Here is a 16,776-nt window from a genome sequence, read left to right as displayed (position 1 = left end):
AAGATAAACTTCAAGCACAGAGGACAATCTGTAGGAACCAAACAGAGAAAGAAGAAACATAATCACAGCAAGAGAGATAGAGAGCCATGTAATGACTTCTCTTTTCTTTCTCATGAGAACTATCTGATAACAGTGGAAGAAATACATTAATATTCAGCAAAATTCATGTTCAGAACAATAAATGTTAACATACCGAGAATTTTGCCATTAAGCTTTTTTCCAACAACATAATGAAGACTGTTTTCCCCAGTTCTTCTTTCCCTTCCAATCCTTTCTCCCACCAAGCCTCAAACAAACGTTGGATTGTAATTTTCAACACTCCTTGGTGTGTAGGCAATACTGGCATAATGCCTGAAAAGAATAAAATTAAACTGCTATCAAAAGATTTTATATCTACTGCAGATTTATTGGTTTTTGCCACCCTTTCAAAATATTGAAAAGATACAAATAATAACTTGGAACTATTATCTCTCATCTTTCCCTCTGCCATCCAATTCCTAAATGGACATTGAACCCTTAAACACTACCTCACTTTTTTAATGTACATTATTTCTGTTTTTTGCACGATCTTTAATCTATTCAATATACGTTTACTGTAATTGATTTACTTATTTATTATTATTATTTTTCTCTTTTATTTTATGTCTTGCATTGAACTGCTGCTGCTAAGTTAACAAATTTCATTACACATGCCGGTGATAATAAACCCGATTCTGATTCTTTAATATTCTATCACAAATATAGAATTTTAAATAAAATTGATATTTATTCACAGGGCTAAATTTTCTTAGTCAAATCATATAAAGTCCTTATATATCCACAGGCAAGATTATGGTTGCACATCTGCTCAGCTAGTAGAGCTTCTGCCTCACAGCTCCAATCCAACAGGTTCAATCCTATGTGGAGTTTGTTGGTATTCCTTGAATGCATGGATGATCTCGTTTCCTCCCACATGCTGAAGATGTACAGGTTAGTCAGCTAACTGCCACTAAATTGTCCAGTGTGCAGGCAAATGGTAGAGCATTAGGGAAGTTGATGTGAGAACAGCTTAAAAGGGAAAGTAGTGGGGATCTGAAAAGCTGTTCGAGCCATCATAGACTCAAAAGACCAAAACAGACTCTGATAACTCTGATGGAAATACAAAATGCTACAAGTGCTTAAGGATCAACTAACCTATGGTCATTATGGCCACAGGAACAGTAAAAACAAAGGACTCACATTACAAATGAAAATGAACACACTGAAACAGGAGATGACAATACACAAAACAAGGTTGCTTTAGGTCAGGTAAATGCAAAAACAGGAGGTATTCTTGTACAATTCAATCAAATATACAGTAAGTCATCTTAATGATTTAACTCCTTTCAACAAGGTTGTGATTATCTTCTAATTAATGGCCCATAACCTCCAACTCATTCCTAAGAAATACTAATGGGAATCATGCTTTATTTTAATAGTAAATAACCAGTAATATTTAAGGTTTTTGCTGCTTTATCACTGTCTCCTCACTGATACATTTCACACATCCCCAGAGCTACTTTCCACCTTGCCAATGACTTCAACATTCCCCATACAACAGAAAATACGGGGAATACTTAAGACATCCAGCAGCATGTGCTGCAAGAGAAAAAAGAACATTTTGTCATCAGAGCTGATGAAAGGACATCAATCTGAAGCATTAACTGTTTTCTCTTGAAAAATGCTACCTTTCAACATCAGTTATTTTATTTTTATCTATTACTCTTAAGTATTTTTTTCAATGTCTATGTTCTTTCCTTAAGGTTGTTATAGCTGGGGCGTGATAGTGGGAATAATCTCTCTCTACCTAGCACATGCTCCCAATGGCATGCACCTCAAATAGCCTCTGACAACCAAGTCCAGCTCCTGGCCTTCATGCATCACTTAGCTTTTAAGACCGCGGGAACAGTTTCCACTGACAGGAGAACAAGCAAAGGTGGGTTACTGGAACCTGAAAAACAATCGCTTCAGGCAAATGAGGCTTGTCAGCCTTGGTTTGCAGCACATCTAGAAGGAAAGCTCTGATCTCAAACCTCTGCTGCCTTTCAGCAATAGCTACTCATGGTGAAGGTTTTGGGAGTAAACTCAGAGAAAAAATCCAGCATTGGAGTCCCTAAGACAGTCATACATTGCTGACTGGCAACTTCTGCACCACTGGTGCCAAACTGCTATGGTCTCTGCCATTCTTTCGGGTTCATCTGCTGTGTGGAGAGGGGAAGCCTGCTGCATGGACAACAGCTTGCTCTCCATATCCTACTGCCCTGACTTGGGTACTGACTGACTTATCATATAGACTGCTAGCACACAACATCGACCGACGTAGGGGCCTCCTAAAACATTAAGTACACAATCAAAAGATACAACTACAAATTTTTTAATAAATTGTTCACCTCCAACTCATAGGAAGGCAAACATTTCTAAGCGTTCCAGGTCAGGAAGCTAGATACATTTCCTCCTTATTTACAATCAATAGTCATCATACTGCACTGCATCAGCTTTAAGCGGGAACTTCCCAAGTTCAGGTAAACATGCCCATCTCTAACAAGAGTAAAATCCATGAGGGAGGCCACAGGATTTGGGAGATGACTGAAATTCAAAATTATGAAAGTAAAGAAAGGTGATTAATGCAAAATTCGTATAAATGGACAGTTGATGGTCTGCACAGACTCAATGAGTTGAAGGGTTTGTTGTTGGGCTGTGTTGTATTTTTCTATGATTCTAACCCGCTTATTAGTTACAGCAAGGGCTGGGTTGGGTGGCATATAGCTCTGATGTCATAGGCTGCCAGTCCTAGTTTTAGGTGAAGTCTTTTCTATTAGTTGGAAAGTTTGAATAGAACTGTGGGAAACAAGTCTCATGGACACAGATGGAGGATAGATCACTACCACAAAGAAACAAAGAAACTTAAGACTTCAAATAAACTGACAGCTACTTGGAATGCAGCTTTCCTTTTGAGCGTGGTGGATGGTAAAGATTTACTACAGATATTGATGTCAGAGAAGTAGAGAGACATGTGGGTACGATAGGGGAATTTAAGAGACTTTTGGATAGGTACCTGGAGCTTAGAAAAATAGAGGGCTATGGGTAAGCCTAGTAATTTCTAAGGTAGGGACATGTTCGGCGCAACTTTGTGAGCCAAAGGGCCTGTATTGTGCTGTAGGTTTTCTATGTTTTGATCCAATCATCAAACAATTCCTTCAAGGAGTTCAGGAATCAAAACCTGAACATGGAGAAATACTGTCCTCTCGATCACTGCAATTAGTTATTAGGATTTCGTCATCAGACAATGACTGGCTGAGTAAAACTGGCATTTTGTGATGTGAAGGGATAACAGAGAAGTGGGATGTATTTTGTGGGTGGTGTACAAGTGATCTAGTCTCATAGCTCAAACAACAGGAATTCTGCAGATGCTGGAAATTCAAGCAACACACATCAAAGTTGCTGGTGAACGCAGCAGGCCAAGCAGCATCTATAGGAAGAGGCGCAGTCGACGTTTCAGGCCGAGACCCTTCGTGTTAGTCCTGACGAAGGGTCTCGGCCCGAAACGTCGACTGCGCCTCTTCCTATAGATGCTGCTTGGCCTGCTGCGTTCACCAGTAACTTTGATGTGTGTTGCTAGTCTCATAGCTCATGTTTTTCTGAGCAGATCATGTGTATGACTGTACTAACAATAATGAGGCATGAACTGGAAATGGCTAACTATTTTTTCCCCACATAAGACCCAAGAATGCCAAAGACAACTGGAAATTAAATAGAAATTGTTGTAAAGGGATACAATCTTTTAACAATTTCTGTATGTGAATTTGCAGCAGGTTGTATATCCAATTTAGTATCAAATGATTACATACTTTAAAATTTACCTCAGTTAATTCAACACTGGCCTTCCACAAATAGATAATAGGCAACATTATGTCAAACCCAACCCATGTTTCCCATGGTTTTCAATATCAGAGGCAATGCTGCTGCAGTTTGTGTGTTCAGTAGGCTTTACCCCACTGGTTAGTAAATGATCCAATAATTATTTAGAAACAGTGCAAATACACCTAAGCAAAAATTAGAATAAATTTGAAAACCTTTACATCATATTATATCTAATAGTAATAACTGTTAATGTTAATAAATGTCAATTTTGAAAAATTTATAAACACAGCTTCACTTATTTTTAAAGAACACTAGGCAACGGGGTGACCTGTTGGGGCACCCTTTGAGAGAAGGGTAGTGCAGTCTGATGTGACCAGAATAAACATTAAATTTTCCTGAATGCTATTGGTATCGCTTTGCTTTGGAAATTGAAGAAGAAAACCTCAGTTTATTAAAGAAGAAAGACACGTAGCAAGGCAAAATAACTCCTCCTCGTTTAACAAAGGACACTTTTGATGGCATCATTTCTGGTTGATCTACCACCCTTGTGCCTCTCGTCGTCATTCTGGAGACGTGCAGTCCTTTCATCCGCTGTCTCTTCATCACTTCTGCTGTTTATTCTTTGTCTCTGATCTTGGAAATGTGCATTTCTCAGCTCCTTTGTCTCTTCCTCTCTCCTCCACCTGTGCCTGTTTTGTCATTCTGGAGACATGCAGCCCTTTCATCCCCCATCTCTTCTGCTGTTTGTTGCTTGTCTCTGATCCTGGAGACGTGCATTTCTCAGATCCTTTGTCTCTCCTCCTTCTATGCCAGTTGTTGTCATTTTGGAGACGTGCATGCCTCTCCTCCTCTGTCTCTTCTTCTCTCATCTTTTTTGTCTCTTTGATCCTGGAGTCGTGCGGCCCTGGTCTAATCCGATTCTTGTTCTCTCCCTCTCCTTGCCACTTCCCGACAACATTTGGCGCCATCTCGACCATAATGTCCCCCTTCTCTTTCCACGCGGCATAATTAGGCAGACCATATCTTTTTTTTACCCTAATGCTGGATAGAAGATATGAAGCAGTAACACCAAAGCCTCCAGGATGCTGATTATTCTTGATGTGGTTGGCGCTCTCCTAAATGGACGTGACTGCAGCAAAGGGTTTGGGTGTCTCGAAGTATGTCACTACAATAAGATTTAATGATCTCTTATTGATGGGTCTCAGTTTGATCTGTCCCAATCCTGCACATGCTGATGGTGATTAGCAGAATGTTACCACTCGAAATAGAACTGCCGTGCCCTTTTGCTACGGTTGGTGTCGCTGCTGTAAGCATCGTGAGTCGCTTCTGAGGCTGGCCGTGCGCATGCATTGTGGTGTCACGTCACAGTTTCCATCATGGCTGACATCAGCTCTCGAGTGAAAGCACAGCTGTTGATTTTGGCGAGTGAGCAATTTTATACAAATATATAACCCCTGAACTTTGCCTGCATTCTGTAAGTTAGTGCATTTTAAGTTGAGTTAGCCAAAAATAGTGCCGCTGTAACGCATCGTTTGCGCTAACTGGAGGGCACAAGCAGAGCATGAGAGTTTTAGTAGTATATAGATTAATGCTAAATATGATAGACATGTCTGAGGTAAAGTTAAGAGACCAGATATAGCATGAGTCATGCACCCATGCTGAATTCATCAACTTTATCAACTTTGCCTCTAACTTCCACCCTGCTGTTAAATTCACTTCGTCCATTGCTGACACCTCCCTCTGTTTTCTCGATCTCTCTGCCTCCATCTCTGGAGACAAACTGTCATCCAACATCTTTTACAAACCTACCAATTCCCACGGTTACCTTGACTATACCACTTCCTATCCTGTCTCCTGTAAAACTGCTATTCCATTTTCTCAGTTCCTTTGCCTCTACCTCACCTGTTCCCAGGATAGAGCCTTCCTTTCCAGATATCAGAGATGTCTTCCTTCTTCGGAGTACAGTGGTTTCCTTTTCTCCACCTCTGATGCTGCCCTCATCTACATCTCCTCTATTTCCCGAACATCCGTGCTCACCCTATCTTCCTGCCGCATTGACAGTGATAAGAGTTCCTCGTCCCATGAGCCTCTGCATCCAACACATCATCCTCCACAACTTCTGCCATTTCCAAAGGGATCCTACCACTAAATATCTGCTTTCCGCGGGGATCACTCCCTCAGCGATTCCCTTGTCCATACGTCCCTCCCCACCAATCTCCATCCCAGCACTTATCCCTGCAAGAGGCCTCAGTGCTATACATGTCCATTCACTTCTTCCCTCACCTCCATTCAGGACCCCAAACAGCCTTACCAGGTGAGGCAACACTTCACTTGCAAATCTGCTGAGATCGTCCATTGTGTCCCATGCTCCTGATGTGACCTCTACGATGAGACCCTTTGTCATGCACCTCTCCTCCATCCACCAAAAGCATTGGTGGCCAAACATTTTAATTCCGATTCTCATTCTGAAATGTCAGACCAGGCCCTCCTTTTGTGCCAAAATGAGGCCACCCTTAGGATGGAGGAGCAACACCTTATATTCGTCTGGGTAGCCTCCAACTTGACGGCATGACTATCAAATTCTCCTTATAGTAATTTTTTCCCCCTTCACCTTTCCTCGTATTTCCCACTCAGGCCTTTTACCTCTTCTCACGTGCCCATCACTTCCCTGGCTCTCCCCCTCCTTCCCTTTCTCCTGCAGTCCACTCTCCTCTCCTATCAAATTCCTTCCTCTACAGCCCTTTACCTTTCCCACCACTTGGTTTCACCTATCACCTTGTAGCTAGCCTCCTTCCCACTTCCATTTCAGTCCTGAAGAAGAGCCTTGGCCCAAAATATCAACTGTTTATTCATTTCTATAGATGCTGCCTGATCTGCTAAGTTCCTCGAGCATTGAGTGTGTTGCTTTGGATTTCTAGCATCTGCAGACTTTCTTGTGTTTAAGATATGGAGTGTACCTGCTTCTTCAGGTTGTTACATTGTATAACCACTACTAATTTATCAGTGAAGCTGGAGATCAGATGCATCGCTATCAACAGCTTACTGAAGATAGCTAGCAGTTATGGAACATTAAACATAGAACAGTACAGCACCATACAAACCCTTCAGCCCACAATATTGTGCAACCTTTTAACCTACTCTATGATCAATCTAACCCATCTCTCCCACAGAGCCCTCCATTTTTCTATCACTCATGTGCCTATCTAAGATTTTCTTAAAAGTCTCTAATCTGCCAACAGTGATCTAAAAATCTATGGAATCCAATCCTGTGTAATATTATCTGAATTTGCATAAACTTTCCCAAAAAAACAAGAAAATGAAACAATGGCACATCGATAAAAAGATATTGCAAAAACCAGCAGTGAGTAAATTCTCTTAAAGATTGAGGGAATAAACTGGTTTCACATAATGAGGTGAAACATACACACAACATGACATTTTCTCCCACAACTTGTCTACATTTTATTAATGACCCTACATTAAAGAATGTTGCACAATAAATAACATACTTAGACTGCAGTAATTTGATGTACTCCAGCATAATGCATAAATGTCTACTTTTCCAAGACAAAGAAATGAGTCCATTCACATGGGTCAAATATTACTGTAGCATTCACCTACAGCATCATATCAGAATTTCAGTTAGTTGACATTTTCATGCGCAATCTACAAGTTCATTTTTATCCAAAGTTAGGAATTAAAAGAACAAAATATCACGCTGAATGCCTGGTTTAGGATTAAGCCAAGCTTAGAAATAATTATGGTTATAACATATGAGAAATCAAAAAAAAAAGTAAATGACCATTCATATTCAAAACTGTTCCATCATTAGCTGTAATAAAAACAATCTTCTTTAGTCATATAATTTCCCTCAGCATCAGTCATGCAAGCTCTCTATAAAGCATAAATGAAAAATCCTGACACCCAAAAGGCAAGTACTACAAGTATTTAAGCATTAGAAAGGTTCCTAAAGAGTTAATCAGAGTTGTGCAGTACAGAAAATGACTATTGTTACCCACTACACCACTTATGGGCTTGCATGATGAGACTGGATTTAATAGTCCGTGAAAAAGAACTGCAAACATCTAACGTGTACTAATTGAAAGCAAAAACCTGTAGATGTGAGAAATCCGGAAGAACAGAAAATGCTGTACACACTCTGCAGGCCATGCATCATCCATGGATGAAGAAAAATTAATCTCCCAGATAAACGAGTTTTTCTTGTAGTTAATAAAGGGTCACTGTCTTCTGATACCAGGTCTATTTCACAGTTGCCTAACCTGCTGACTGTATGCTACATTTTATACCTATACTTATTGTTTTTTAAACTATACTTTGTTTAATATTCATATCCTTGGTCTTAGTATCCTATCTAAATAAACTAAATCAAATTATTTAAGGAAGAACAAACTTTATTAAATTATGAAAGGCAAAGACAGACAGAGGTTCTTTATTCTATCCCCCATGTTGAAATATCTAATACTAGAGGGTATACCTTTAAGGTAGATTTTTATTTACAGTGTTGAGTGCCTAAAATGCACTGCCTGGTGTGGTGGTGGGAGGCAAATACAATAGAGGCATTTGAAATGCTCTTAGATAGGCACGTGAATATGTAGAGAAAGAATATAGATCATGTGCGGATAAGATTAAGTGTCAGCAGCTTAACATCATGGACAAGAAGGCCTGTCATGTACTGTACTATTTTACATTCTATTCATCTCAAAAAACCTCGGTGATTATCACAACCTAAAACAATTCCAAATTTCAAGGGAAGTAAAAATTTTTTAAATGCAGGAGCTAAAAACCTGAAAAATAAACAGAAAATATTGAAACATTCAGCAAATTATGCAGCATCAGTGGAAAAAGTAAATAATTATTATGCAGCTTTCATCATTATTGGGAATATGTTGGTAACATTTGAAGAGAGGATGAGGAAGGCTTGAATGGAACAAAGCAAATATCTCAGAAGGGTGACACCTGACGAGCGATGGCAGTATGCTAACCAAACCAGTAGGTTGATTTCTAGACGCTAGACACTAGAATATACAGCATAGTACAGGCCCTTCGGCCCTCGATGTTGTGCCAACCAATATATTCCTTTAAAAAAACGTACTAAACCCACACTTCTCCGTAACCCTCTAATTTTTCCTTCATCCATGTGCCTGTCCAAGAGGTTCTTAAATACCCTTAATGTTTCAGCCTCCACCACCATCCCTGGCAAGTCATTCCAGGCACCCACAACCCTCTGTGTAAAAAACTTACCCCTGATGTCTCCCCTAAACTTCCCTCCCTTAACTTTGTACTCTGATGTTGGCTATTCGTGCCCTGGGAAACAGGTACTGGCTATCTACCCTATCTATGCCTCTCATAATCTTGTAGACCTCTATCAAGTCCCCTCTCATCCTTCTACGCTCCAAAGAGAAAATTCCCAGCTCTAACCTTGCCGCATAAGACTTGTTTTCCAATAGAACATAGAACAGTACTGCACATTACAGGCCCTTCAGCCCACGATGTTGTGCTGACCCTCAAACCCTGCCTCCCATATAACCCCCCACCTTAAATTCCTCCATATACCTGTCTAGTAGTCTCTTAAACTTCACGAGTGTATCTGCCTCCACCACTGACTCAGGCAGTGCATTCCACGCACCAACCACTCTCTGAGTAAAAAACCTTCCTCTAATAACCCCCTTGAACTTCCCACCCCTTACCTTAAAGCCATGTCCTCTTGAATTGAGCAGTGGTGCCCTGGGTAAGAGGTGCTGGCTATCCACTCTATCTATTCCTCTTACTATCTTGTACACCTCTATCATGTCTCCTCTCATCCTCCTTCTCTCCAAAGAGTAAAGCCCTAGCTCCCTTAATCTCTGATCATAATCCATACTCTCTAAACCAGGCAGCATCCTGGTGAATCTCCGCTGCACCCTATCCAATGTTTCCACATCCTTCCTATAGTGAGGCGACCAGAACCGGACACAGTACTCCAAGTGTGGCCTCACCAGAGTTTTATAGAGCTGCATCGTTACATCACGACTTTTAAACTCTATCCCTCGACTTATGAAAGCTAACACCTCATAAGCCTTCTTAACTACCCTATCTACCTGTGAGGCAACTTTCAGGGATCTGTGGACATGCACCCCCAGATCCCTCTGCTCCTCCACACTACCAAGTATCCTGCCATTTACTTTGTACTCTGCCTTGGAGCTTGTCCTTCCAAAGTGTACCACCTCACACTTCTCCAGGTTGAACTCCATCTGCCACTTCTCTGCCCACTTCTGCATCCTATCAATGTCTCTCTGCAATCTTCTGACAATCCTCTACACTATCTACAACACCACCAACCTTTGTGTCGTCTGCAAACTTGCCAACCCACCCTTCTACCCCCACATCCAGGTCGTTAATAAAAATCACGAAAGGTAAAGGTCCCAGAACAGATCCTTGTGGGACACCACTAGTCACAATCCTCCAATCTGAATGTACTCCCTCCACCACGACCCCCTGCCTTCCGCAGGCAAGCCGATTCTGAATCCACCTGGCCAAACTTCTCTGGATCCCATGCCTTCTGACTTTCTGAATAAGGCAACATCCTGATAAATCTCCTCTGCACCCTCTCCATAGCTTCCACATCCCTCCTATAATGAGGTGACCAGAACTGAACACAACACTCCAAGTATGGTCTCACCAGAGATTTATAGAGTCGCAACATGACCTCTCTACTCTTGAACTCAAACCCCCTATTAATGAAGCCTAGCATCCCATAGGCCTTCTTAAATATCCTATCAATCTGTGCAGCGACCTTGAGGGATGTATGGATTTGAACCCCAAGGTCCCTCTGTTCATCCACATTCTTAAGTAACCGACCAGCATCCTGGTTTGTCCTTCCAAAATACATCACCTCTCACTTACCTGGATTGAACTCCAACTGCCACTTTTCTGCCCAGCTCTGCATCCTGTCTATATCCTCTTGTAACCTTTGACAACCTACAGCTCTATCCACAACTCCTCCAATCTTCGTGTCATCTGCAAACTTACTCACCCATCCTTCCGCCTCTTCATCCAGGACATTTATAAGAATCACAAAGAGCAGGGGTCCCAGGACAGATCCTTGCGGCACTCCACTAGTCACCGACCTCCAGGCAGAATACTTTCCTTCCACTACTACTCTCTGCTTTCTTCCTTTAAGCCAATTTTCCTGATCCCATGCCTAATGGCTTTCTGGATGAGTCTCTCGTGGGGGACCTTGTCAAGCACCAGGTTAGTCAATCTGGAATCCATGTGAATATCTTCTAGGATTACTAGCACTCATCACATGAGCATATTAAATATGGCATCTTAGATAACACCAAAGATAGTTCTTTCAAAGATATTTAAATTCTACTTAAGTCTATAACCATCATTAAGTTTTAAATTCATTGAAGACATGACAGAAATCCAAGCTATTAAAAAAATTAGATTTCAAAGCTGAAACTGAAAAATGCCTACCATTCAGAATAATGGCAATTTCCAGCAGATCAATGTAAACAACATTCTCATCAATAACATTTATGGAGGCAGCAACCACTTCAGTTATACCACTAATCACAGACAGAGCTTCCTTCTGAAGAACAAAAACAAAGGAAGTTTTATTGTAAACTTCTAAAAAACAAAGTAATTAAATTTCATTAACATTTAAATCCCTTAAAATGTATCAACCTTTTACATTCTTGGAAAAAATTAATGAAAAGAAACACTTTTTTTTATCTCAAGTACAATTAGTCATTGATATCACGAAACAGACGTGCTCCAGTGAAGCAATGAAGTTTAGAAATTTAAATGAAGCAGTACATTAGCATTGCATAATGTCCATCTGCAGTATTCCTTGTGGTGAATGTAATTTTAGTAATAAGGTTGTGAGATGGTGAGAAAATCTGGGTAGACTCTCTAGGGGAGTCATCACCTCCTGTAAAGTCACAGGAACATTTAAAATCAACCAAAAACAATACCTATAATCACTAGAAAAGAATGTATACTGAGTTGGTGGAGGCCTGAATAAATACATAACTAATTTTAGCTAAGATGCAAAATGTACATTGCCATATCTCCTCACCAAATCTAGGGCACCCTCCACTTCCATTTCATCATCACTGTCTTCATCAAACTTCTGCCAATTCTCCACAGGATTGGCTAACAGAACATCAGTCAAGAGAGTCTTCAGTTGCTTCCACAACAGTTCTTTTTGCTTCCGTGGGAACTCCTGCAGCAACTCATTCAGATCAAATGGATCCGAATTATTTTTCTAAAGGAAGAAAAAAATAAAATTGAAATCAAATCTATCATACTTTTGTCTTGGGTTAGTCAATCACCTTAAACTGATGGAAACTTTTCACCATGTCCCAGGAAACACAATATGAGTAAAGTTAGTTTGCCTGAAATTAATTGAATTGATATTTATTGCTTATTTATTTATTATTATTGTTTTGTAACTTCAAAACAGTAAATTAATTGAAAGGACAACAAGAGCCCAAGATACGAGTCCAATTTCATCTTTTACTTCAAGCAAGGTGTGCACATACCATGTGGTAGCACATTGACATATGCAATTCACTTATTTTTGCATATAACACCGGACAACAAAGATCTCGCTTCCTGAGTACTTTCAGGTGTATCTTATGGATTTTGGGCTGCAAATCATGAAAATTCCTTATCACACACAATTTTTTTTTAAATTGCCTATATTTGTTATTTCAATTCATAATTCAAATCAATTAAAATGTTGCCCACGATGTAAGCAGAAAAGTTTTCTATCTTGTCCAGGCATGCCTGGGCAGGCTTAGGCAGGGCAGATGGTGCATGGTAGGACAGGTTTTAGAAAGGCTGCAACCAGGAATGCAGCTTGGATACACCAAGTACTGTTGTTTCATTTGCGAATGGGGCAACCATGCTAAAGAATCTCAATACATTACAAAGGATTGGTCACTCCATAAGCAGTTAATTCCAGGGCAGAAAAGTGTGGCACATGAACCATCTGTAGACCCATTAAAGATATTTTTGCCTCCTCTTCATATAAAACTGGGGCTTATGAAAAATTTTATGAATGTAATTAACAAGGCTGGTGAAGGATTTCGATATTTGAGACAGATGTTTCCCAGAAGTACTGATGCCAAGATTATGGAAGGCATTTTTGGTGGTCCACAAATCAAACAGGTCATCAAAGTCAGGCAATTCGAAGAACTTCTAGTGGGACCAGAGAAAATCGCATGGAAGACATTCAAGGATGTTGTTGAAAAGGTTACATTGAGCAACAAATTTTTTTCATAAGTGTTTCTTCCTCAGAATTTCTTTTGTTTATGATAGACTGCTTGAAGATGAACACAAATATAATTTCAGACTACTTGTATCACATAGGAATTTGGAGAAACAACAAATTAAATTGAATATAATGTGTTTAATTGCATAATGGTGCTGATGCTTTGCAATAGTTCAACTAAGTTAAAATTATTTTGTTCATGATTTTCATTTGTACTCAGTGTCTGAGGCTTCTGGCTTAAGTGTCTAACAATAATTCGCCAGCATTGATGGATTCCAGTTGCCCTGGTATCTTTTCTCCATGACCACAATGTCCTGGTGAAACCTTTCACCAGGCTCGTCACTAACAGCACCAAGATTTGCAGGGAAGAAGTCTAAATGGGAATGCAGAAAATGAATCTTTAGTAACACGTTGCATTTCATGGTTTTATATGCTTTCAACCAGCTGCATGTAGTTTGGTGCTCTGTAGATGCAGAGAAAAATTTCAACAACTTCCTTGAATGCCTTCCATGTGATTTTCTCCGGTCCCACTAGAAATTCTTCAAATTGCCTGTCATTGATGACCTGTTTGAGTTGTGGACCAACAAAATGCTTTCCTTAATCTTGGCATCAGTTTCTCTGGGAAGCATCTGTCTCAAATATCAAAACCTTCATAGAAATTATTGTGCCTGGTGATAGCAAATTCCATCCTTACAGTCCTGAACCCAATAATTATTACTAAAACTTGTCCTGCCATGTAGCAGCTGCGCCGCCTAAGCATGCCTGGAAAAGACAGGAAACTTTCCAGCGTACATTGCAGGCAATATTTTAATTGACTTGAATTATGAATTGAAATAGTAAACATAAGTTTATGAAAAAAATGGTGCGTGATAGGGAAATTTCAAGGAGATTTTCATGATCAGTAGCCCAAAATTCATAAGATACACCTAAAAGTATTCAGGAAGCAAAATCTTTGTTGTCCAGTGTTATTGGCAACTACAGAGCACCAAACTACATGCAGCTAGTTGACAACATGCTTCAGGAAGTGCAACATGTCACTAAAGATTCATTTTCGGCATTCCCATTTAAGACTTCTTCCCTGGAAATCTTGATGCTGTCAGTGATGAGCTCTGTGAAAGGTTTCATCAAGACATTGCGGTCATGGAGAAATGGTATCAGGGCAACTGGAATCCATCAATGCTGGCTGATTATTGTTGGGACACTTAAGCAAGAAGCCTCAGACACTGAGTACAAATGAAAATCATCAACAAATCATTTTAGCTTAGTCAAACTATTGCAAAGCATCAGCAGGGTTATGTAATTAAACACATTTTAATTGGATGGAAGATCATCACCTGCCCAAGATTGTGCTGCATGGCGAACTTTCCACTGGCCACCGTGACAGACGGGCACCAAAGAAGAGGTACAAAGGCTCTCTGAAGAAATCCCTTGTTGCTTGTCAAATCCCATCGCCAGTGGTCTAACCTAGCCTCCGATTACGAGGCTTGGCGACACACCATTCACCAGTCTGTCTCCTCCTTCGAGAACTCACGCAGGGCTGGCATTGAGGTCAAAAGGAGAAGGAGGAAGAACATTGACACAGCAGCACAAAATTTCCCTTGCAGCTGCTGTGGTCAGACCTGCTTGTCCCATATTGGCCTCGTCAGCCACCAGCAAGCCTGCAGCAGATGTGGGCAGCCCCCTTCCTAAATCTTCATTCGCGAAGCCAAGCCATGATTCAATAAAGTTAATTTCCTGTTTCCCCAAATTCCTACGTGATACTAATAGTCTGAAATTATATTTGTGTTCAGCTTCAAGCGGTCTATCATAACCAAAAAAATTCCTGAGGTCGTAACACTTTTGAAAAAATTTGTTGTCCGGTGTAATCTGTAATGAATTATTTAAATAAATGAGAATGCTTAATCAAACAATATATTTACAATGTTACTTAAATATTAAATACACATTTATTTTTTCTTCTTTTTGTAGTTGATTTGTTGTCTTTCCCACATTGATTGTTTATCTGTCCTCCTGTGTGCAGTCTTTCATTGATTCTATTCTGTTTTTTGTATTTGCTGTGAATACCCACAAGAAAATGATTCTCACGGTTGTATATGGTGACAAATGTGCACTTTGATAATAAATTTACTTTGAACATTTTCCCAAAAGATTCCCAATTTTCCAAATAAATAAATTAAAAGCATTCCGTGTTCTGTCCATTGTGACCTCCATCTTCTTTGCTACAGTATGTTTACAAACTTACTTTCTCCGTTTTGAAAAGTGTTAAAGATTTCTTTCCACAAATGTTACCTGCTGAGTTTTTGCCACATTTTCTGCTTCAAAATCAAAATCATGAACTTACAACTTCATGTGTTTAACCAGAATTATCTTAATCTCCCTAAAGACACTATAAGTAGGAGCAGACAGCAGGTGTGCATAACAACACTGTGAATACTGTAATACAACCTCCCATACCCAACCAAATCTCAGACTCTCCAAATAAGAGGGTGAATCATGTGAATATATATAAGAGCTTAATCAATATCTGCCAGTCTTTGAATCAAATACAAATAAAATTTTCCATTCTTATTAACTTAATGGCAATGCAACAACACACACACACAATACTGAGGGATCACAGCAGACCAGGCAACATCTATAGAAGGAAATAAACAGTTGACCATAGATGCCGCCTGACCTACTGAGATCCCTCAGCATTTTGTGTGTGTGTTGTTCTGGATTTGCAGCATTAATGAATCTCTTGCATTTTTGAATGTAAACCCACATATCTTAATTGGCCTTAACATTTAAGATCAATATTATATCTGGGTTTTGCTTCCAATTTTCTATCCACATGTCCATTCTATGTGATTGCCTCACCATATGGATAAATTTATGACACCAATTGTGAATTTGCTTTTGAATCTGATATCTTTTGTTCTATTCCCACAGTTTAATTCCAATCAATTTTCAAGATTTACTAATCACTACATTCAATAGATTTCTCCGGTCTTCTGTTACACATTTAAAGCCAAGATCAATTTCAGAGCTCTGTGAACTGCCTCCAGCTTGTGAATAGCTGAGGGAACCGAATTCTTAAAACAAAGTTATGTCTTAGAACAAGACAAAAAAATACAAGAAAGAAATATATGTGATGAGTTAAGATGAAAGTTGGAAGTGCATTGTCTGAAGGAGAGACTGATGCAGATTTAATGATAACTTCCAAAAGAGCATTGGATATTATTAAGCAGGGAAAAGTGTACTGTTACAGGTGAGGATTCAGATACGTTTCATTTTTAAGTCATATTGATGCAAGAGAATTCTTGACTTAACCTTAAGTATACAAGAAAAATTATCATACAAGTTTCATAAATTTCATATTTTCCTACAAAGCACAACCCAACATCATGAATGGCAGTGATGCTTCACTATCAAATGAGCTCAACAGCTTTTATGTTTGCTTTGAAAGGGAGTATAATACAACAACCACAAGGATCCCTGCAGCATCCAGTGACTCTTTGATCTCTGTCTCGGAGGCCAGTGTCAGGCTCTCTTTCAGGAGGGTGAACCCTCACAAGGTGGCAGGCTCCGAAGGAGTAAGACTTTGAAAACTTATTCCAATGAACAGACGGGGG

General features: G+C 39.8%; 1 protein-coding gene across 2 annotated transcripts in view; it reads right to left on the bottom strand.

Annotated features, from left to right (window-relative positions):
• The window catches only part of ncapg2 (non-SMC condensin II complex, subunit G2), a 116,935-nt gene that overhangs the window by 92,000 nt on the left and 8,159 nt on the right, over positions 1-16,776 (bottom strand). For both annotated transcript variants that reach the window (XM_063042412.1, XM_063042411.1), the window contains exons 3-5: positions 11,963-12,151; positions 11,359-11,473; positions 194-351 (exon numbers count right to left, since the gene is read on the bottom strand). In XM_063042412.1, coding sequence (XP_062898482.1) covers positions 194-351; positions 11,359-11,473; positions 11,963-12,151 — 462 coding nt within the window. The remainder of the gene's footprint in view (positions 1-193; positions 352-11,358; positions 11,474-11,962; positions 12,152-16,776) is intronic.

This window comes from Mobula hypostoma, chromosome 3 (genome assembly GCF_963921235.1).
Source record: "Mobula hypostoma chromosome 3, sMobHyp1.1, whole genome shotgun sequence".
In the NCBI taxonomy this organism is placed as follows: domain Eukaryota; kingdom Metazoa; phylum Chordata; class Chondrichthyes; order Myliobatiformes; family Myliobatidae; genus Mobula; species Mobula hypostoma.
This window is presented reverse-complemented; position numbering and strand designations above follow the sequence as displayed.